Consider the following 25,049-nt stretch of genomic DNA (forward strand, 5'->3'; position numbering starts at 1 on the left):
GCTTTTCCCAGCAAAAGACCTTTGAAGTTCAACAATGAAATTAAATGACTCAGTCTTCTGGGTTTTGTACTTAGTCCTCTAGAAAGTGTGTCTTGCTGCTCTTTTTTTGTTGAGCTATGAAGTAGATGCAAAAAAAAAAAAGTTATTAAAATTGTGTCCAATCTAGCAGACTGAGGTAGAAATTAAAATTAGGTAGGTTTAATATAGTAGACAATATATGGTATTTCTGAGCAGAATATAATTTCTATCTATAATCTCCTTAGTTACTAGTTGGTGCTCACATTTTCTCCATTGGCAAAGTTCACCCAAAAACTGTAATATCAGATTCAGATACCACAAATTAATATTGTGGCATTAATAAAAAGAAGTCACACAGTCTCTTTTTAAGGTTAATTCATTTATTTCACAACAAATTATCAGTGTAACCTTATATAAGTTCTTTTTGACTGACACATTTTTTTTCAATCAGGCTGCTATGAGCTATGAAGATTTCTAACCTGAAAGAAATTACACAAAGGAAGAAAATAAAAAAGTTCATCTTCAGAACTGATTAATATGCATGCTTCTTGGTGAATATGGCCTCTTTTAGTTTTGCATTATCTTTTCAACTACACACAGTACAGAGATGAAGATATTAATTCTAATTTGAGTCCAGACATTTTCACTCTCATACCAATGACTCTGATGACTCTTAGTGCATAATACTAAATCCAACCTAAATAAAAATATGATGAGCAGTGTATTATTTTCTCTACTATAATTGTTCATAAATACTGTGTTCTGTTTTAGATGCATAATCTGGTGAGTTGAAAGCTTCTAATTTACTGAGGCAAAAATGGACAGCTAAATTTCTATTCTCTCCTGCCATTTCTACAGCCTCTTCCACCTCTATTGTGATTCAGAAGAGTTATTTCGAGTAGAAGGGTAAATGTGAAAAACTACTCTTATTTCAGGCACTTCAACCCATTTTTTATGGAAAAGAAACATAAAGGACAGAAAGCATTAACACTTTCCCACCTGGTGACAACAGAGGCAAGACGAGCCAGAGCAACATCAGGCATAAACATTTCTCAGAGAGTCAGAGAAAAAATCCAAACTAATATCACTGTCTCAACACTCATGAGACATTGGTGTGGGCAGGAGGGTCAGCAGAAGACACAGCTTAAAACCTGGAGTGATCTGGCAGAAGAAATTTTCTAGACATATTTTCACATATCTTCTATCTATGATTAAATTAATGGTCATAATTTTGGTGAAAAGCAATCTCAGCAGTCTGAGTTTGCATCTTGTTTCTTGTTTCTCTTCTGTTGCCACATGGGCAATTGCATGATTTAGAAGTATACAGAGTGGTAGGATCTGTGTGGAACTATAAACTCTTTAACCTATAAAAGAATCACTTTCACTTCATCAAATGAAGTAAAAAAAAAAAAACAACAACACATTTACACATGAGACAGAGAACACACACACATTTTACACCAAGTTTAGGCAGCTAGTGTAGTCAGTGAGTTATTTAGCTACTTCTCCAAGGCTCTCTCTAAGTCAGAGGAGAGGAATGTTTCTTCAGAAGGCAAACAGCCCCAGCTTAGCTGGACTAAATTGCCCTTTGGAAGTGTTTCTCTCTTATCCTCATCTGTGCAGAACTGGGAAGGCAAGGAATTGCAACCAAGCTGAGCTCCGTGGCAAAACCTCCTGCAGCAAAACACATTCAGAAACAGCTCTTGGACATTTCTCCATGGTGTGAGGAGGTACTAACACAGATGCTCTTGGATTACTAGGGTGTCGCAGACATTTTTTTCACAGAAATCCTTTCTTTCAGATTTCTGCATCTTCTGGAAGGCAGAGGCCTCAGAAGAGAATGTAAACAATTGTTATCAGCTGCTGTGAAATGTAATGGGATGCACCTTGATTGGCTCATGCTTCTATATTTATAATTAAAGGCCAATCACAAAGTGCAAGCGGGAGACTGAGTCCCTGGACACAACTTTGTTATAGATTCTTTCTTTCTATTCTTAGCCTAGCTAGCAGCTCTGCAAACTTTTCTCTTTATTCTATTTAGTATAGTTATAATGTATTATATATCATATATCAATAAATCCAGCCTTCTAATCTAGAAACAAGATTCACCGTCTCTCTCTCACCAGCAACGACCCACACACGACGCTGTAATACTAGGGAGGTGAAGAAAATGGGAAAACTGCATTTGACCAGCTGCAAAACTTTCTAGATTGCACCAGCTCTTAGCAGGAACTCAAACACCTCACACACCATTAACACTTTAAAGAAGGTGTCAGAAGTCGACTCTACATCACCTGCAGTAAGAATTCCTGTAAGAACAGGTGGCAGATACACAAAAAGCTCATTATGGAGGCTCTAAATAATTTTAAGGCAGACAAAACACTGGACAGAGGACTGTACTGCATTGCTCTAATCTGGTTGCTCAGTGCATTAAACTGATACCTGGATAAAAACAGCAGAGCTTGTTTCTGCTTGCACCAATGTTTGCATCCTGCTAACTTCACCTAAAGAAAATTCACATATCTGAAAAACACCCCACATAGCCCACGAGATGAACAGGTTATCTGGATAAACTTAAACCCACATGGGAATATATATGAAGCATAATAGAATGTATATATAAATACAATAAATATAAAAGAAGTACTTAAAGAATTTATGAGCTTATATCTGATTTCCAGTGACATAGGCTCTCTCAATCTCATGAGAAACAACTCAATATTAGTATACTTGGTAGGCATCATAACATCAAATTACCTTCCTCTCATAAAAATATACATAAAATCAGAGAACTGACAACACAAAAATAGCAGTTATAAGTCCTAGAAAGAGTATTAAGTAGCTATATATTTTCATTACATTATTCAAACTCTGAAAATGAAATTACTTAACAATTTCAGAGAAGTTAAGCCCAAATATAGTTACATTAACTGAAATGAAACACAGTAAAACTATGACAAGTAAGTATAACTTAAGGCTGGATTTTCTGAATTCTCAAACATGAATTTTAACCAAATGGAAAATCCTGAACACCAGTTTACCATCTCCTAACCATTTAATACAGCACTGCCACAACAAAGGACAAATGTCCCCTTCCAGAAAGTTGCTAATGTTATTGGTGATAACAGGTGATGAACCCATGGAATCACTGCAAAACAGGCTGACATAATAATTCTGAACTAATAGCCAAAAAAATAGTCTTTGGATTCATAGGTGGGATAAATGGCAGTTTATGTGATGAACATCAATAAAATGGAATCATCCACTCAAGAGAGAAAAGCTACAAAATGAAATGGAATCCAATGAAAATAAATAATTCAAATGAAAAATGTGGCATGCAAGGAAAAATGAACATGTGGAACTTCACGCTGAGAGAAGAGATTCAAATTCTTGTCAGCAGTTGAAAAAATAAAGTGTAAACTTCTGACAGAAAATAAAATTGGACACTTGGTACAGAAAAGTTACTTTTGCCAAACATTGTCAAAAGTAGATAGTGGGAGTTGCTACAGTAAACAATTGCTGCACAGTGCATATGAAGAACAGCTACTATTGTGAATAAGTGTAAATTCACATCCAGAAAACCTGTGACATAGCAGCTATATACTCCTAAAAAGGGAAATTTGGAGGCACTTAGAAGATAACTATTTTTCTCAGTCCTATCTAAAAACCTTTTACAAAGCCAGTATAACTTTTCTCTGGAAATTTTTTGTTCTTTTATTTTATTCCTTATTTGTATTCTTTGTAGGTCACTGACTTCTTACATATTCAGGAAGATATCTGCCCTAAGCCAAAATTAATACTTATCCCCAGTTATTCACTGTACAATTTATCCCTTTTACATTAACATGTTAATAATCACAATACAATAATTTTTTCTTTTTGCCTGCCTTGGGAAAATACACATTTGGTCTCACAAATGAAAAATTATATGCACTTTAGCCAAGTGTATTGAACAGACTGGTAGGAGGCATAACTTCATAAGGCACAGACACCCTTTTAAACCCTCATCAGAATATATTAAAGGCAACCGCTGGGGTTTTGCCTAGTTTTTACTGATTATCCACTTTTCAAATAAATGTGCTATAAGTAAATGCAATACAAAGTGAGTAGAAGAACTAAATGACAGATTAGGCTGCACTAGTAAATACTGATGGTCATGGGAAGATGGAATGGCAGAAGCCTTCAAAGTTCTGGTAACCACTCAGTCTAATTCCTGCCACTTCAAATTGATGGGCTACAGTGAAATAAGACATATACTTCCAAAGATTATGAGAAAGTCCATCCATCCCTTCTTTGGATGTGGGAGAGCCTACTTTAGAAAAGCTTACACAAAGAGTGATGGGGCATCCTGTAGAAATGGTAAGGTTAGGAGAACATGCAGGAAGTGGAACTTGCTCAGAATAATGGCAAACCATCCTATCCCTTCTATTAAATTTCTGCTTGGGATTTTTCCATGCTCTCCTCTAATAATCTTACTCAACACAACAGAACCTCACTCTTCATGCTACAAAAGCTTTTCCCATCTAATCTGTGTTTGAAAACCTGTGTTTAAAGCTGGTAGGGTTTGAATGCTGATCTACAAATGAAAAATTAGGACTATCCCTCTGGTGTGCTCAATAAACTTTTACAGAGGAAATACATAAATCAACCAAGTGAGAATAAGCTAGGTTATTTAGCACATTTGAAAAGTTGGATTTTTCTTCTACTATGATTATGAGAACATATGCAAATGAGAAATTAAAAGAAATTTATGTTATTACTTGGAGACACCTACTTTATATGTGAAATTTCTGACAATTGAGATCTGTTTATTTTCATGAGAATAAGTTTAAAGTCTCATTCTAGTACCAGAGAACTAGATATCTTGATAAAACAAGCCTTTCACCTCCCAAAAGAAAATTTGTGCTGATAAGGGTTTTTTCTTTTAAGTTCAGAAACAAGGGGGGCAGAAGCAGAATACACATTAATGCATCAACTCATAGACAAACTACAGCAGCAATACATTTCTGTTTTTATGATACAGACCATCCAAACTAAACAAACTGAAACAAAATACTTGACAAAAAGTAATGACATCTACCTATCTGGTTTATTGCTGATTTCTGACCACTTCTCTTTGATCTCCAGCTAAGAAGAACAGTTGTATTATCATTATCCCAGCTGAGAATCAGCACCTGTGTGTGAATCTCCTGTGAAAGTATTCAGTATTTGACACTTGCTGTTGACAGCAAAGGAACATTAATCCCCTTCCTTGTGACTACTAATTGTGATAGTGAAAAATTTGTGACCATGTGTTTCCAAAATAATATTTTTAAAAAATCCACTCTGAGGAAAAAATTTACTCTGAGATGTTATCTAGCCTTTCCTCAGATTAGGCTGTAAGAGCACTTGTTTTAAAACTCAAGATTTTTCAATTTCTCTTCTATTACTCAGTGGAATAAGATGGCACTGACAGTTGCTGTGTATTCCGGGTACTGTAGAACAGATTCTATTTCAGAATTGGCAACAAGTTAGTATAAAAAGCAAAAATGGAGAATTAAACTTTTTTTAAAAAACAGGTAAGGGAAGAAGATTATATGTTATTTTTAAAAAGTTTTAAACAATTATAAGCAGAAGTGACTGAAAAAGTGTTTCAGAATGGAGAATGAAAAAGTGCTTCAGAAGAGAGAATGGAAGTACTTGAAAATTAATATTTTTTAGTAAATTTAAGTAAAATGAGCAAGAATATTACACATACATTCTCTTTTCTATTTTACAGAGATTTATCATCTAATCCATAGATCATTCACAAAATGAACTGTGTTGGACAATAATATATAAATTATATTTGAAGTAAATTTGGACAATAATATATAAGTTATACTTGAAATAAATTTGGAAGCAATTTTTTATCTCTGGAAGAACCTATTCCTGATAAATTATAGAGAAGTGTCAGGAATATGCATCTACCTCAGCTTTTTACTACTGTAAAAAACCAGCTACCTGGACACCTTAAAAACAAGTGAGCACCTTTGAAGTAATAATAGGAATAGGAGAGACAAGAGTGCCTTATTTGCTGTTCATGTCCCTTAGATGATGTTTTTGCATAAAAAGATCACTATGAGAAAATAAAGGTACTGCCCATACTGTATATTATGAGGTATAACTTGAGGCATTGCATATTTTTCGTATTATGAGCAGCAAAAACTCCTGACTCAAATGGAAAACTACTTAGGTTATAGGCTAAGTGAGCATGAAGGTGGCAATAAAAATAAATCTGCTATGTATTTCATGCTGAAGTATTAACCTTGCTTCATTTATCATATTCTGGCATACTTTTAGTCAGGTCTATGATACCAATAATTTGTCAGTCATCATAGATTATTTCAGAAACATTTTTTAAGCTGTGTATAGAGTAGAAAAACATTTTCCAGTTACTGTTTACCTAGGTGTCACATGCAGTATTCTTCATCAGATTTCAGTGAAAAAAGTCTGTGATTATAATTCATTTACAGGCTTAATATTAACAGATTGCATTCATAAAGTAACAGGATAAATCCACACTAGCTCCAAAAGTCTATCTAATATCACATTAGCTGCAGAAAGTGTCACATACAATTATTGCTAAAAAGACAGACCAGACAGTACTTCATACAATCACAGAATTCTTAAAGTTGGAAAAAACCTCAAAAATAATCAAATCCAACTATTAACCTAACACCACCAATTTCACCACTAAACCATGTCCCTAAGGGACATGGGATCCAAGGATTGTGACTCAACGAATTCCCTGGGAAGCCAGTGCTTGTTCCAATATTTGACAATTTTTACTTCAAGAAAATTTTTCCTAATACCAAATCTAAACATGCCCAGGCAGAGCTGAGGCCACTTCCTCTCAGGAGAAGAGACCAACTCCCATCAGCTACAATCTCCTATCAGCTGAAAGCCTGAGCCTCCTTTTCTCCCAGCTAAACACTCCCAGCTCCCTCAGTCACTCCTCATAAAACAGGACTGGCCCCAAATCTGAGCCCTGGGAGCATCCTTGGTGTCTGTCCCCAGATGGATGTGACTCCACTCCCCACCACTCCCTGGGCCTGGCCCTACAGCCAGTTTTTACCCAGCAAAGAGCACACCCATCCAAGCCATGAGCAGCTGGTTTCTTGAGGAGAATGCTGTGGAAGCTCTCTTCCACACAATCCAGGAACCTCCTAGAATGCTTCTTGTCTGCTGTGTTTCTGCATTCCCAGAGGACATCTGGTAAATTGAAGTTCCCCAAGGGAAAAAGGTCTAGTGACTATGAGACTTTACCTATTTGCTTATAGAATATTCCAACTTTTTCTTCATCCTGGTGGGAGGTCTATAACAGAGTCCTACCAGAATATCTGTCTTTCTGGACTTCCTCTGACTTTTAAACAAAACCACTCAACCCTGTTGGCACCAGCATCAAGCTCTAGACAGTCAAAACACTCCCTTCCATGCAGGGCTGTCAGACCACCTCTCCTTCCTTCCTTATCTCTTCTAAGGAATTTATAGCCATCCACTGCACATTCCAGGCATGCAAGTCATCCATATCTCTGTGATGGCAACTGTGCCATGGTTTTCCAGCTGTCCAATGGGCTCCAGTTCCTCCTGTTGGTTGTCCCTGCTGTGTGCACTGGTGCAGGTGGATGTTGGGCTACAGATCACTCCACCTTTCTACAGGGAGAACTCCTAATTCCTGTATGACCACTCTCAGGTGCTTCCACGGTGTCTGACTCATCAACAGCTCCTGTGACTGAACAGCAACCACACGGTCAGAGAGTTCTCTTGGAGATGTTGCTGGGTTCAGAGGTGTCCTGGGTTGACTATATGATGCTTTTATCCCCAATAGTCTCGTTCTGTTATGCTGAATAATAATTTTTGCACCTTTAAGACTTGTTCCAGAGAGTGAAGGGGGGAGAGAAGTACAGTTTTTTTTTTTCCAGACACTGCTCTCACTCCCCCACGTTCCTGCTCCTGGACTGTGCTCCTGCGGATGGACAGACAGCGGGACAGAGCTCTCCTTTGCTTTTAGTTAGTTTTAGCTAGTTGAGGCAAAGAAGTTCCCTGGACTGTGGTTTTTTCCCTTTTCTTTGGACCTGCTTAAACCTGCTCTGGACTGAACACCCAGGGGAGCACCGGCAGCTGCACCTGTGGCCCACTGGGCCAGGCCGGGCCTGCGACAATTCCAGCACTGAAGGACTGATCAGAGACTGAGCGAGCTGCAACCTGGGGACGGGGTTTTCTCTGTTTGTCATCTCTTTTGAAGTGGCAAGGGGTTTTACTGTTTGGTATTGTTTAGGTTTTGTTGTATAATAAACAGTTTTTTTTCCACTTTTCTCCAAGGAGGTATTTTCTCCCAGACTGGTAGGGGGGAGAGGCCGATTGGACCTGCTTTCCTACCAGAGCCCCTTTGGGGATTCTCTCCCAGATTTGCTCTAAACCAGGACAAGAGTCCTGCAGGCCAGGAATAAAGCTCTGAATCGAAACTCTCTAGCAGAACCAACTCTTTTCCTTCACCATCACCTTAAAGCTTCTCTGCCAAAGGAAAACTTGAGCTCCTGCATGCCTGGACTTGTCACCAAGAGCCCAGCTGCAGCATCCAGCCAGCCAAAGTGTATCAGGGGTGAAAATACCACAGCTGCCGCCTCTGGTCAAGCAGCAATGGCCAGAGGAGCCCAGGCACGTTCCATCTGCCTATATTGGTAATTATTCCAATCTACCTCCACTGAGCTGTCAGACCAAAGGACCTCACTGGTACACCATACCCCAAGCATGCTGTTCCCAGGCTTATCTCTAGTGAACCTGGTTTTATATCTTTCTCCCTTCAAATTCAGTTTACTCTTCATTAAACACTGATAACTCCTGTGCAAAGATCCTTTTCCCCCTTTGAGACAGGTGTACCCCATCTGTCACCAGCAGGCCTTGGTGTCATGTAAACCAACCCACAATTATAATTAACACAGCTGAGAGTTTGTATCACTAGAAGTATGAAAGCAGAAAGTGAAATTAATTTTCATCTCCTTCATATGGTTACTTAACAAACCAGGCCTCATGAGGATGCATGATGTATTTCAACTAGAAAAAAAAAATAAAAAAAGAAGCAGCACATAATTACACAGCTCCTTGGAGTAACGGGTTTGTATCCTTGAAAATTCTCCAGAAAGTATTCTGTGTGAATCGCCTCCACTATTACTTTGCTGTCAGTTCAGACAAATGATGCATGCAAATTCATGCTTGTACAAACAAACAGGGTGTTTATAATGCAACATTTTAATATAATTACATCATCAGGTAATTGGAATGTGCAGTTATATAAGTCTCACCTTTCTCCTTCTGCTACTGAATGAACTGCTAACTACTAAGGAAAGATTAATCTTTATTAGTGACAATTGAGTTAATGGCTTCTGAACATGAAAAGGAAAACAAATGCCTAAAATGTGATATTTTCCTAGACAAGCAATTACTGCTATATAAAAAGCTTCTGTACAGCAAGTCATTATTTTCCTAATTGTTTAAAGGAATAAGATAAAGTTGGAGAGTGTAAAGCAGGAAGCCTATGCATCACTAAAAGTGATCCTTGTCACTAGAGATGACAAGGATACAAAGCTACTACTGAAGTCAGAAACTTAGGTTTGTCATTATTTGTGTGAAAAACTATTTATCAAAATACTGGTTGACAACCAGTGGTTAAAAATATCAAATTAAAACAGAATTGTAGCATTTCCAGAGTCCTAGTGACTATTTTCACATTATCCAATTCTATGGAACTGTGTGAAGAGCAAGACAGAGACTGTAGATCTAAATCCATTTGTTATATTTGGCCATAACTTTTATGCATTCTAATAAACCCAGGGAGTCAAAGTTTCTTTCCAAAGACTCATGAGACACTGGTATTTAATTAGAAAGCGCTGTTTTATTTTACCTCCTAGGAGCTGAATTCAGCCTGATTGGTGAGAGGAAAAAAAAAGAAGAAAAAAAATTTCATAGGGGAAAAAAAGTAAGTTGGAAAATTCTAATTCTGACTGAAAGAATTTAGGATATTTTCTATGCTGGGGCAGGGCTTGCTGTTTTACTACACATACTGATAACAAAGCATATTGAGGACATGGACTGTATTTGAATATGTCTGTTTTGATACAGGTACAGAAACTCACAAACTTAGTGAGTTTCTTGGAATATACTGATTCTCAGTCTTTGCCTGATTTGTTATGTAGGGTAAGTACATTTCTGACCCACAATACAGAGTTAAAAAAAGACTTATCACTATTTAGGCTTTATGTGGCTGATTGTATGCATTAGTGAGCAATAACCTCTTTCCACAAAGAACATAAATACATACTTTGGAGACTTCTGTGACTTAGTAAAGCTCCTTTTTCTCTGAATCTTTCATATGCATAAACTGTGAGCAAACTACACATTTATTTCATGTTCTTGCTTTTCATCTTTATACATCAAAGTGAATTGTGAGAGAGAACTCCCACAAGCAAGGTGTGAAGCCTGAAAGAATCAATGCAGCAATACCTGAGAAACAGAATGAAAAGCCATACTCTCTTTCCTGATCATTTAGCTGGCATCATAAAATTGTTCTATTGATAAAATTGTGCTTCATTACTCATTTTTAGCAAATAGATAGACAATATTTTCTCCACTATCAGGAAAATATGCCTGTTTGTACAAAAAGCTTTCACAATAAAGACTTGATACAGAGCACTGGGTTATGACTACTGCATATATCACCCATCATAATAAATGAATTTATTTTGCAGCTAAGAATTCTTGAACTGCTATATAAATTTAATCCTTTTTTTTAATCACTTATGGCTAAATTTTTCACAGTATGTTTTTCTTCATTAAATGAACTAAGGCATCCATGGCCTTAAATCTCCAGTTGTGAACTTTCTGTCAAAATCAAAATAATGCACTGTGAGTGAAATTTTTTCACTGGAAAGGTCACTGAGCTTTAGAAGAGGCTGCCCAGGGCAAGGGCTGAGTCAGTATCCCTGGAGCTACTAAAAGATGTGTAGATGCAGCACTTGAGGACATGGTTTAGTGATGGCCCTGGCAGTCCTGGGTTGATGGTTGACTTGATCTTAAAGGTCTTTCCCAACCTAAAATTTTATATGATTCTATAAATACTGGAATAAAGGGTCCTGTCTTCCAAACATCCAATCAACCTCATATGTAAGAAATTTAAGACCTCAAGCAGACATATCTGTATTCCTCTCAATAACCGTAGTGAAGAAAATGCAATGGAAGTATAACAACATAGTTCAACAGCTCCATCTCAACTAATTAATTTTCTTTCTCCTCAGGATTCTCTGGAACAATAAATACAATATTATCTTTCCTTAAGATTTTTTTTCCCCCCAGAGGAAAATAACTGTGTGAGAACTGTCCAGGCATTTACTATGAAAATTTGCATCATTATCTCTTTTTATTACCGAACAGAGCGCATTGACAATAGACGCCCAAATTACCATTTCTTCATGTATTTGAAAGTAATGGAGAAAAACTAATTCAGTTAAGCTACAAAGAATAAACTTGATGCAAATTATATAACTTCTATAAATATTAGATATGCTTGATAAACTCTCATGTTTGTCAAATGCCTCTGTACTGAAGTGCTTGGCTTACCTGCCACTGTTTCATGAGGTCCCGAACCATTTTGGCATCCTCTAGTGTCTTTTCTTTGTGTGTAGCATCCTGCAGGACATTTGCAGTTGTTTCAGCTTCTGTAAGCCAAGCAAGAAACTTTTCGAGATCCAGGTAGAATTGCTGCAACATTCTTAGGGCTGATTCCAGAGCAGCTTCACGTTCACAAACCCTGCACAAGTACAAATAATCAAATACAGCACTCTTTGGGAGAAAACAAACCTTAATCATTAAATCAAAATATAAAAAAGACACACATAATATTTTTTTATGTACCAGTCAAGGTAAGTTTGCTGATACATTAGCTAGAGAATTTCTACTTTATCTTTGGCAGGTTCTTTTTTATATTTTCACCTGAGAAGTAGTAAGTGGAATCAGTCTGACACAAAATTAAGCAAAAGCAGTTCATTCAAAGTACTATGCCTAAAATATGCACAATGGAAAATCAGAAGTAATCCCCTGGTTTTGTTTTAATAAAAGGTTATTTTTCTGTGCTACAGTGGAAATACTTGTTTATTTTAAGAAATCACAAAATAGTTCCTGACTATTGCATGCTACAATAAATTCAATGATTAATTTTCACTACTTGAAACATTTGGAGATTTTGTTCAACATCTTAAACCCTTATAACATTAAAGGTGCGGTGGGCTTTGTGTTTTTTTTAATGTATTATTATTTTATTTTTAATTTGAATGTGATAAATTACAAGGATGATCTCTATCACTTACAGGATAAAGAAATTTATCCTGTAAGTGATAGAGATTAATTTTTAAAGAAAAAGGCTGTTTTATCCTTGGGGAAGGTCTAACTCAGATTAGGAAAGAACACTAAAGATTTCTGCAACTCTGGTGCTGAAAAAAACATTAAAGCAGATCTGTGTTATATCAGCATTCATATGCAATGTCGGTGTCATGTATTCACTGATATTTTTGCTTTGAACTTCAGCAAAATATGGATTTAGAAACATGAGCAACTAAGTATGACATTGTTATTAGCAAAAATCTGTCAGGGTTACTTGCCTGTTGTATTACATGCATATTTGTTTAACATCAACATGATACCTAAATAATTTTTAAGATCTGAAAATACTTACTAAGGTCATTTGGTAATGTGCACTACTTCAAGTAGAATGAATGCACTTTGATGCACATCTATGTTAAGTCTACCCATCTGTGGTGGTCTTTGCATATCTCAATAGATTTCCTGCCCATTTACTTAGGGAGAGACTAGAGTATGAGATTCTAGCGGACATAACTTCTCAAGCTGTAATTAATCAGAGGAGGTAATGAAATTTTCAAGTGCTGATCTCTCTTTCTAATCCTGTTTCCTGTCTTGGAGGGATTGTACTCCTTGGTAAGTGATGATATCACCCTAAACACCAGTTCACTGGTGGAAGTGAGAAAAAAAAAACAAAAAAAAAAATAAAACTACCAAAACAAGTTTTGCCAAGTGGCACTGACTTAACAAGTTTTTTGACAAGTATGTAGTTAAATTGCAGCAGAGGATAGTAAGAACAGAAAAAGTCAGTCAGAGTACAGGCAAGGACAACCACTACAGGAAAAAAAATATCCTCCCTGAGAGACTAATGTTACAAGAACTGCCATATTTCTATTAAATTTTTAATCCTTTGACATGTTATTTGCTTTTCCCAACCATTTTGTTAAAAAAAGGACTTATTTTTCATTCAAAAACCGAGAAAGCTATTGAATGCCTCACTACAAACTCACCCATCAGTGTTTGTTTTAAAGCTTAAAAATGGACTGGATTTTCACCTCAGCTGCACCTGTTGCCACCTACAAGAACTCTCCACATCATGGCACTGCTTAGGCTGCATTAGAATGTGTCCCCAGGGGCTGTCAGCAGGAAACACTCAGCTGCAGAACAGTGAACATGGATCTCTTTCCCAGCTTTATTCTATGTGGGCATAAGCATGGCTTGTGGTCAGGCTATGCTTCTAATTTAAAATAACTGCAATGAAAGAATTTGTTATTTTTTTTAACACTAAAGATTAATTACCTAGAAATGACACCTAAATATACTAGCAATATGCATTAAAAGATACTAAGACTCTGAAAATCTTTTACCTGGAAAAGTCTGTATTGACCTATTTACCGCTTTTAGCTCAAAACCAGCATTACATTTATTCAACACAACTTGGAAATGGAATACAATTGCATGATCTAAATGTATTTTTTTCCAGTTCTTTAGAGCACAATTCTAAGATATGCTTTATAGCATTATTCTAATTTAATTTACAGTGTGCAGCATGGTAGTTAATAGCCTTTGCAGAAGCACATAAAACATTTTTTTCTCATGCTGTTCCTTCATAATATGAAAGGCATATTGTTAACTACTGTACACCTGCATTTCTATAAATACATAGCAATGCTCCAAAAATAACAACATTCTGCAAATACACAGTGAGATTAAAAAAAAAACACAACAAATCACAAGCACAGATATGAAAAAGATATTTAAAGGGAGGGCAATTCGAAGGATTACTCAAAGTCAGAATTAGTGTTTTAGAGAAACTCTTGGACTTCATGAAATAAAATATAGCATTTTATTAATCTGGGCAAAGAATGAAGTTTTTATCATGAAGAATCTTCTGGCACTTCTATGATGCACAGAAATCTTATGGCGCATAATTCTTTCAGTCTACAGAAATGTGTTTCTTTATAAGCTTACCAATACCACAACTCCACCAGAAATTGTGTAGAACATTGCATTTTAAATTTTCATACAGCTAACATGCAATAAACATTCAGCTACACTGACTGTTCTGCAGCATATCAATGAACTTGACTCTACTTGGATTTCTCACTAAAAAAGTATGAAATAAAATGAAAAAAGAAAGTCTAAACATGAAGAACAAAACTGAGCATCAAATCTAGCATATGCTAAATTACACAGAATCATAGGGGTTAAAGAAATATATATTGAACAAGACAGTATTGCACAAAATCAAAATAACGATGCTTTCTCTTTTGTCTCTATTATCCAGGCATGTTTAATTTCATAGTGAGTGTAAACAGTAAGAAAAAAAATTTAATGGGATAATAATGATTTAATCTGTTATACTCTGATATAAAAATAATCAGAGAGTGCATAACCAAAGGCTTCTTATTCAAGGAAGAAATATTAAAGGTGGAATTCATCTTATTTTCATCTAGACACCCAGAGGACAGGCAAACTACACTCCCTCTATGAAACATGGATGCAGAATTTCTGGATTTCAGTTTCTCCTCCCTTGCCTATACACATCTGTTGTACCAGATCAAGGTCAGAGTGAACTATTTCTCCTGACTACAACAGTAAATCACCTATAACTTAGACTATTTTCATTTAACAAAAGCTTTACATTTTTTATGTCTGAAAATAGGCAAGCTGGTCCCCAAACATCCCTGTAAATTTGATTTTTAGGAACTAGTGTCATCAGTGACAGTGGACTCTAGTTGTTGTATGAGCTTTGTTGCAGGGCAGAAGTTATGATGCTCCTTTAAGTGCATGTCAGCTGAAGGCTTTGAGTGGAGGGAATAATGGTGGCATGCCAGGGGAAGTGAGTCAAGCAATGTGTGAACATTTATAGTGCCAGGAAGGTGTTTTTAAGGATTTAAAAAAATCCACGAAAAAGGAAAGTTACCAGCCTCTGTTTCAGGACATTGTCGTGCTGAGAACTTTTAAAGCTAATATTTTTTAAACATAGCAGTATACAAATGTTCATGAAGAAAAGAATGGTAAAATTCAGTTATCATCTTAGAATTTTCTGTGATTCTGTAATTGAAGTTACTGCAGGAGTGCTTCATTCAGCACTACCATATCCCATACAACACGATGAATGCAGTGTTTGTAGAGGCTCTGCAAGTGTGAATATGAGATTTTTCTTCAGCTGTAGTGTTTGCTATATAATTTGGAATGAATCATTCACATTTTATGAGTATCTGTGTATTTCAAATTGCAATGCTTATTCACAGTATGAGATGCATGGTAAGGGTCAGTGTGTAAATTATGCTTTGAGATGCTCAAGTAACAGGACATGCAGTAACTGCAGAGCACAAACTAACACATTGCTGTTGCCCAGGTATTTCTTTAAGAGCAATAAAAGTAAAGCAAGTCTGTATCATTCAGTGTTCAATAGATCACTAAATCACACTTCCATCTGCAGACTAGTAATCTAAAGTTATCTCTCTGAGATATAAAATAAAATATCCTGGACTACTGGCTGACAAAGTATCAGGAAATGGTTTTACTTCTATGGTTCATGTGGTTCTCTCTCTATAACTGTATTTTTTCTTTTCTAACAGTATAGTTCCATACAATAGAAAATAAAAGAAAATTTTAAAAGTTACCTGAATTTCCTATATTCAGGCAACTATCACAGAAAATTTGAACTACATGCATCATCCTGTTAGTGCTGGAAAAAATTTGCACCATTTTCACAAGGTCTATATCCCTTTTATGAATATGAAAAAGGAAGAATTGCAAATTTTTATTGGAATATTTCATTTTTACTACTAAATAAATTTCAGCCCTCATTGGTAACTCTTCTTCAGCTGCTCTAACTTGGACTGATAGAGAACCTATCAAAGAGGGAGAATAATTTAACCTCAGATAAAGATGGAACACAAAGAGATGTCACAGATATGAAAATTAAACTCTAAAATAACTATTATTGATATAATTTTGAAATGCAAATTCAAAATAAATAATATTCATTAATTTTGGGATTGCTGATTAGAGAAACTTTCTTTCAGAACCTAGGTACTATCTTCTACAGTGCCAGTTAAAGTTACTGATACATGCTAGTAAGTGATGAATGTTCAGATTAACTCTGGACTGCCTGTTACAACATTCAAAATTACATTGAGACAGCATTTCAATTACTGCTTTCCTGTGTTTTTCTGGATGTCAATTAGCTTAACACCACAGTAAGGGACACAGGATTTTGCAGTAACATTTTTGCATAAATGTGCCTTTTAGTACCGTCTGAACAGAGGTACTAAGTTTTTTCTGTTGTAGATCACTGGCAATGGATGTGGAGATAAATTTTTAGAGTGATCTTTATATATGCAAACTTATGTTCTACTATCACTATTCTGTCTGGCTTGGAAAATGTTCTTGACCAAGTTGATCCTACAGTACTGGAGATGGCTCCCCTCTGTGCAACTAGACTCTGAAATAATTTTGTTGCAAATATCTAGAAAGCCTCAAATTGAAACCAAACGTAGAGCTACAACATCATCATCCAAACCACTTGAGATCAGCATCCACATGTAGCTGACATATGTCCATAGGCTCTTATCCTCCCATTATTCTGAATGAGGAACCAGGAAAGTTTGGTGTGCTGGTACAGAATTTTGTACTCTAAAGACGGGCTTGGGATTGGCTGGGTACCAGTCAGCAGGTGGTGAGCAATTGGATTGTGCATCACTTGGCTCTCTGGGGCTCTGTTACTTTCTCTCTCTCCTTATAGCTACAGTTAATATTAATATTAATATTAGTAGCATATTCAGTGCCATTCCAACCCTCTCATCCCCTCCCAGTTAATAAATTATTCTTATTTAGGTTTTCTAGAGGAGAAACCCAGGAGATTAAGCTTTTCTTTCCAATTCCTCTCCCTGCTGTAGGGAAGTGAGCAAGTGGTTTATGGTACTGAGTTGCTGGCTGGGGTTAAACCTTGACAGTGCAGCGCTTCTCTCTGCCTTCCTTTTCTCAGTTTCTTAATTTCTCAACAACTTGATCTACTGCCTGAAGACTTGGCTTCTTCAGATAAGCTGAAGGGCATCTCTGCCTTGGCTGCACTATCCATATTTATAACAAACGAATAGCCAGTGATATAATTTTAAATTCCAGATTTAATTGGGCATACAGAGAGATTAAGTGCAACAGCCGGTCCAAAATAGACACACAAAGGCAGCTCTCTGCTGATTCTCTTTATTTCTGCAGGAAGGAAGAACAAAAGCCCTCAATGTCCCCATGCTCTGATTGGAGCTCAGAATGAGTTCACAGGGACAAAGTCCTGCTCTTTCCCTAGCAATCACAGTTTCCTAAATGACGACACTTTCTTCAGATACAAAAATTAGACCATTCTAAAGAATCTCCTGATCATAGTGATAAGCCCACATTTTGTCTTTTCTTAAAAATCTGTTGAGACCAAGGGGAAAATGCTTCAATGAACTATTACTCACTCTATTAAGCAAGATGCAAGTAATTTTTTCCTGAACTGTTTTCGTATTATAAATCTCTTCAAAACAAGAAAATATGTTTCTGGTGTTTCTCTGCTTAGGTAAAGGAATGCAGCAAGAGAGAGGAAATTATTTCTTTTTGTTACTATTCATTGGTTGGCTTGTTTCTAGCCTTATACCTCTCACAAACTTTCTTGAAAAAAACAGGACTTCTATGAAAATAACAAAAATCATCAACCCTTCCCACATCATTTTCCTCTGAACTTCCCTTGTTAAAGATACTAAATCAATTTGAAGACATATTTTTGAATTTACACTCTTTGTCCCATACATTTCTTTTTAAAGCACAACAGATATTGAATAGCAAAAAGAGAAAAAAACCCCAAAAACCCAAAGAAACCCCATATTTATTCATAAAGTTTCATATCATCCTTGGATATTACTCCCCCATCTATTCTACACCATTTTTTATGAGACTGAGAAGAGTTGCTAAAAACAAAGGAAATATGACCCCCTGGGGAACAAAATCACATTTATGGGCTTCTGTACAGGACCTTCAAACAACTCCTTTTTAATTAAGCACCGGACAACATCAGCACAAAGGGATCTGTGTTATCCTGTAAGAAAACTTCTCATCAATCTTTTATTTAAAAGTTTCTGTCTCTTCTTATACTCTATTCACTTATGGGATCCTACATTCCCAAAATGCCCCTTAATGGGATAAAAAAGAGAGAGAGTTAGAGGGAATGTTTTCTTTCAGGCTTCTCTTGCCCACATCACTTTTGTCTCCTTTCGCCAGCTTGCTATAACATGGGTTAAGAATATTTAAAAACATATTATAAGTGTATACATCTTCTCTATGTTCATCACAACCATAGATTATCACACTTACATGTTTAGCTACAGAACAATCCTCAACGAAACTAAGGAGATTCCTTTGTAATTACAATCAATTACAGGTTACCTTTTATGCTATTGAAAACAGTTTATGTTTACTTGTGATTTTTAATCTGCTAATAAATTTTCATGAAAGTCAATCGTTTTTCCAGACAGTAAATCATAACTGTTACCAGGTTAAAGACAAGGGAAGCTGAACAGCACTCAACAATCACAGAAATATGAGGTATTATTAAAAACTATTTATAGACACAGAATAATATTCTGATTAATTTACTCCAGAGGCTTTTCTAAATAACCCCCAATCAAATTTTAAGGAAGTATCTTAAACCACTAAATAGGTAACAAAAAAAAAAAAAAGAAAAAAAGGAAAGAAAAAGAAAAAGAAAAAGAAAAAGAAAAAGAAAAAGAAAAAGAAAAAGAAAAAGAAAAAGAAAAAGAAAAAGAAAAATAAAAAGAAAAAGAAAAAGAAAAAGAAAAAGAAAAAGAAAACAAAGAAAAAGAAAAATCCAAAGGAAAGAATATACAAAAGAAAATCCAACAGAGCAAACAACTCACAACCCCCGTCCCCTCAATTCTCTGAACCCACAAAACAGATTCCAGTCTAATCCTTGTATAATTCAAGTAATGCCCCAAAAAGACATGGGAAAATACTATTTAACAATTCTTGAAGAGACAAGTCAGAAAAAGAAGAAATCCTAAAATCAAAACTTAAACCAAACAGACAAAGTTAGTCTCTTATTCTACCAAAAGAAGCAAAAAGATTATTTTTTTGTTTGTCTTCTTCATACTTCATGGTCTATAATATGTAGAATTAAGTTTTTTTCTTGCATTCCAATACATATTTTTTCAAAATTCCAAGGCAGTTGACAATAAAATTTAATAAATAGTATATTAATTACTCAGATGTAATTTAGTAAGATAAAATCTTTGCTTTCTAAGACAGTGAAATGTTATTTAAAATGATTATGGAATTAATTATATTCTAAAGGCTCTTGTTTTCTAAGCCTTACTTACAGCAGAAACAACTAGATTTAATACGACTGTGAAATGCACTGATGGCATTACATGAAATCAATTAGGGCTCACAAAGGATACTATTAAACTGCTAGTGTAGTTTTCATTTGGAGCACCAGCCTCTGAGGGCTGAACTCCATGGCCTAGCAAAAAAGTGATTTGCTACCATGCAAGAGAGAGAAGCCTCAATTCCCAGGCTGGAAAATTTGTCTGGCAGCACTTACAGTTGTTATTGCACCATGCATCATATTAAGTAACATTAAATAAACACTTAGATAAAAACACACATTATATTTTCCCCTCTAAAACATGGGCCTCAAACAGTACTCACATTACATAAAGATGCTGACAGATCAGACTGATTCTATATATTTTAAAACATGTATTCTGTCAACATATTTCAAGAAGCATAAAATACTAACCAGAAAAAAACAAAACAGCTCTGAAAAATTCAGGTCAGAAGCAGCTGGTAAGAAAAACTGAAAACTCAGGCAAGCATCTGAGTAAGAAGGACAGAAGGCAGCCTGCCTATTGCCTCTTATATTTATACACTCAAAAAAAAAAATATTAGTTGCAAGAAACACTCCATACCTTATACATTTATTTTTTACTCTTCAGGAGGTTTCAAACTCCAATAGAAAACTGAAATAGAGAATAAGTTCTCCATTGAAAGGAGATAATCTGATTAAAATAGATCTGCTGTAGAAAAATGATAAAACATCAGGAACTACAAGCAGAGTTATATGAGAATATAGGGAAATACTAATAATTTATTATTATGCAGATTCAATAACATGGACAGATATTACAGCTCTAGTTCTGTTCCTCAGGATCACACAAACATAAATAAATAATTAAGTAGTGAATTTCCAGAGCCCAGTTCAGCAAATTCAGATGGTATTAAACTCACTCTCAGTTCAACAGAACTTCAGCATGTGTTTGATACAAAAGCCTTACAGAGAAAATCCTAACTCCACTGAGGATGAATGGCTAACCTTCAGCTGACTTCAAAGGGAACAGGATGTTCTCTGATAGTTCTACCTCAATTCTTTTTTTGGATGAATTTCAAAGACAAAAATTCTTACTAGGAGAAATCATAACCCTTCAAATAACAATTCTGGACCATTTAACAGAGTGGAGAGAGACATAAATACACCAAAACTCTAAGTCTGGGAGTTAGGAAGTCTGACTATTCTGCTATGAGGAGACAAGACAAAATGGATATATATATATATACCTGAACTTTGTGTGCTCACAGGCAATTCTGGCAGAGTCATCCAAATCTTTCTCTTAAATATTGCATGATTTGCAAAGTTCTCTTCTTTTTAATGATTTTTAAAATAGTTGTCAGGTGTTTATTTTAAGAAGATGCTTGATTTGACTTGAGATCTATAATTTTGTACTCACCGCCATGCAAGTATCCTCTATATATTACAGATAATTTATCCAATATCTGAGGAGATGCATTTCTTTTCCCTAACATACACCTACCTGTTCTCAAACAATTTTCCAAATTTTAGTCATGGAAAGGAACAAATAACTGATGCATTCATCAGTTTAACTGGTGATTCAGCTTTATTTCAGCTTATGCACAGAAATCCATAAAGTGCATCATAACCTCTTTACAAGCAGCTATGTGGGAAGCAAGTCAAGGATGCAAAATTTTGTTACAGAAACCTCTTGAATAAAACAAAACTGAGATTAGGAGTATATAATGTGGTCAATGTAAATAATGTTCAACCCTGAGCATTAGGAGCCTTTTCCAAGGGAGTAGTAAAAGGTGGTATTTAGTGCAGTAATGAACCACTGGGAAAATGGTATGAAGTTCAAACCAGCAAATTTATTCAGATTAGTCAAACCCAGAAGAATTTGAATAATTCCAAATGGGAAAAATCATCAGCATTATGTTATCAGAAAGATTCAATAGATGTGTTCAAAACAACAGACACTACAAGGAATATTTAAATGCAGTATAATCTGACAGCCTCTGAACTAGCTGTTGCCTTGAAGAAATTCAGTATTCTAAATCAAGACCAACAGCTTAATGAAGGTTTCAATACATATTAGCATCTGAAAGATAGTAAAAATTAAAGGAACAACTATTTATGTCCACCTTAGCTTACCCTCCTGAGCTTGGGCTGGGTACCTTGTCTCACCCAGCAGAAAGGAGAGAAATTGCAGACATAAAAGCTGTGACATAATGGAAAAACAAATTTTGCTAAGGCAAAACTTAATAAATACATTCCATACTTCTACTTTTATTTTCCCCATCATGAAAAGAAAATACAGGGACAAATGGCCACAGCTCTAAGGGGTCAGCACAGTATAAAAAGGAAGGAGGTCAGCAAAGGCAGATCTGAACTATGATTTCTTAGTGCCATCTTATTTCCCAAGGGTATTCTGCTGGTGTTTCCACAGGAAAAAAAAGAGAAGACAAGCACTGGGAGAGAAGATGGGAGCTGCCTCCCATCCCTTGGAGTGAATCCTCACTGTGAAACTCACAGGTAAACTACCTCAAAAATAAATCTAACTTCTTGGAATCAGTAAAGGTTTATGGTTGATCAACTGACACTGCTAGTAATACTTTAACATAGCTGAAGCACTAACCTCAGACATGCTCCAAGCACCAAGAACTCATGGAAATTTTGAAACTGTTTACCTTTACTAGTAAGAAACTGCATCATGTTTTTCAGATTTTAAGGAAAAAAGTAACTGAACCTAACATATACAAGCCAGGTTGTGAGGCACAGAAAATGCATCCAAGCTAGATTTAAAAATCCCAACACTAAATTAGACTCTAAATTGATGTGAATTAAAAAAAGCCCCAAAAAATCATATACGAGAAAGGGGAAAAAATAAAAGAAAATAAGGACAAAAGCAACATATAACACTACCAAGATAAAATGCAGAAAGAGGGAAATGGGCATTGCAAGCTTGGCCCTTTAGGCCCTTCACAAAACTTTGCTTTTACCATACACTGTGTCAATTAAACCAATGGAATCTCAGAAATACATGGCACATTTTAAAGAGATAAAAATGATACCATGAAGTGGACCCATATAATGCATTGCCACAAGGCACTTGTGCTTAAGCAGATATATCTCAGATATGTAACTGATTATGTATCTTGCACAAAGGAAAAGCCTGCAGAAATGCCAGCTAGAGTGATAGTTCCAAGAGCTGTTATTTCTTATCATATGCAGAAGATAATATTTTTTTATAGTTTGCAGAAGATGTAATGCTTAGTAGCTGGGAAGTGCTCCACATTCCTTAAATTTGTCAGAGAATATAAATTTGGGGTATTGGTCAAAATGTAATTGATATTTGATGACAAACATCATGAACATGCAACATAATCTTCCTTTTCACAAATTCTTTGCTTACTTACTGTTTTCCATTTTATGCACCTGTATCAGATTCACCATTAATCCTCTATCCTCAAGATTTACCAGCGGAATCTCACCTCTCCTCAGTGATTTCTCCCCATGCCTATTTTGGGACGTGCAAGAAAACCACATTGCTAATTCTACTGCTTTCCAACCTGCCCTCTGTGCTGCCACTTCCCCAGATCTGTGACTTGGTCAGCAGGAGCCTCAGCCTCTTGTGCCACTGATCCTTATCAGAAATAATGGAGACTCATTATTTATTGATTTCTTTGTGACTTTATATAAAAACTTGTGATTGAAATTTCAGTCATAGTTGAACAACAGCCACACAAAAAAGGCAAGCACTGCTGTTGTCAGCTTGACACATTTGGTGGTAACCTCCAAAGAGAGACTAAGCATTTAATAGGAGGCTGAATTATTCTCGGTTTCAAGCATGACTGACAAGCCAGCGAGGGGAAATCTTAAACTGCCTGCACAGCAGCTGAAGAAATATAAAAATACAGGGAAAACACCAGGGGAGAAAAAAGCTATCACAATAATAACAATGCAAACAAAACATGACAACTAAGGTCAAATTCCTTTCCCTGGCACTCTGCTAGTCCATCAGCTTTATTAATTTCTATTCAGTTTGTTTTAAAGGACGTGAAGCCTGATAAGAAGCCTATTGAGGGGACTGAAAAGACATTCATTTGTTCTATGAGCTTTGGATGCCAGCAATAATCAGTTTGCTATACTTTGTTAATTTATCTACAGACTAATAGGAAATAGATTTAAGGTTAGACTTTCAGGGCACACAGCATTAGCTTCTGTTCTTGTTCAAACAGAAACAAAAATTTTCTAATTAATTCAGAAAATCTCACCTTTAAGAGAAAGAACAACACATTCATCTTAATTTTCTAATGGGATATGAACAAAAATTGACATTTCTTTCACAAACCAAACTTATTTAGTACCTTATTTCTCCTTCATCTCCTGCATATGCAAAAGAGGAAGATTTCTGAAATAGAGCAGTTCTTTGATATGCTCACATTAAGCTTCAGTTATGATTCAAGTCTGGGCACAAAACTTGTCTCCTTTAGAATTCTGTTCCATAAACTATTTAATGATTTCGTCCAGTTGAACTTCCCCTGAACAGCAGAACCATTCTCATTGTCAACAGAAAGAAGTAAAGAGCATTTAACACACAGTAATTATGAACAAAGAAACAGAGTTTTGTTTTAATCAAGATCAAAATAAAAGCCAAGAATGAGGGGGAAAAAAAAAGTGAAAAAGCAAGTGTCTGAGCAGTAAGGAATGGTCTTCTAAATGCATTTCCTGCTTAGTTTCTGTTGGTAACTTGCCCACTCTATTGGAAACTGACGGCCTCACTGCAAGATACCAGCCCTATTCCCCTTTTAAGTTGTGTACAATTAAATAATTTACAGTAGATTACAGTTGGAGCATGGTGCTAGTGACACCCAAGGTTCTGGGTTCCATCCCTGTGATGGTCTTTGTGGGTACCATACCTCAGAATATTCTGTGATTCTGTGATTTTAAACCCAAAACAACTAAGCTGTCAAGGAGTTGCATTCATGGTGTTCAGAAATCTGAGCAAATCTTTTGTGGAACAGACAAAAATCAGCCATTTAATTAAAAAACAGCAACACTTTTTTCTGTGAGGTCATTTTTGTTTGTCTGTGGAAGGACTTAGCAGAGATACAGATGATCTATTGCCTTTCTGGAAGAGATAAAGGTATTGGACTATATATATACCCAAGTGGTGGGAAAATTTAGTTTCATTAGACTCACATTAAAACTTTTAAGAAACTCAACTCTGAAGTCACAAGGATCCATAGGTCCTTTTGTCAAATTCTGTATTTCTGATGCTACTCTCTCCTGACATAACTCAAGAACT

General features: G+C 35.8%; 1 protein-coding gene across 1 annotated transcript in view; it reads right to left on the reverse strand.

Annotated features, from left to right (window-relative positions):
• Positions 1-25,049, reverse strand: part of DMD (dystrophin) — a 1,043,539-nt gene that overhangs the window by 229,179 nt on the left and 789,311 nt on the right. The window contains 1 exon segment of the mRNA XM_058043463.1: positions 11,653-11,842. Within this exon segment, the coding sequence (XP_057899446.1) occupies positions 11,653-11,842 (190 nt within the window).

The sequence above is a fragment of the Melospiza georgiana genome, chromosome 2, assembly GCF_028018845.1.
Source record: "Melospiza georgiana isolate bMelGeo1 chromosome 2, bMelGeo1.pri, whole genome shotgun sequence".
Classification (NCBI taxonomy): domain Eukaryota; kingdom Metazoa; phylum Chordata; class Aves; order Passeriformes; family Passerellidae; genus Melospiza; species Melospiza georgiana.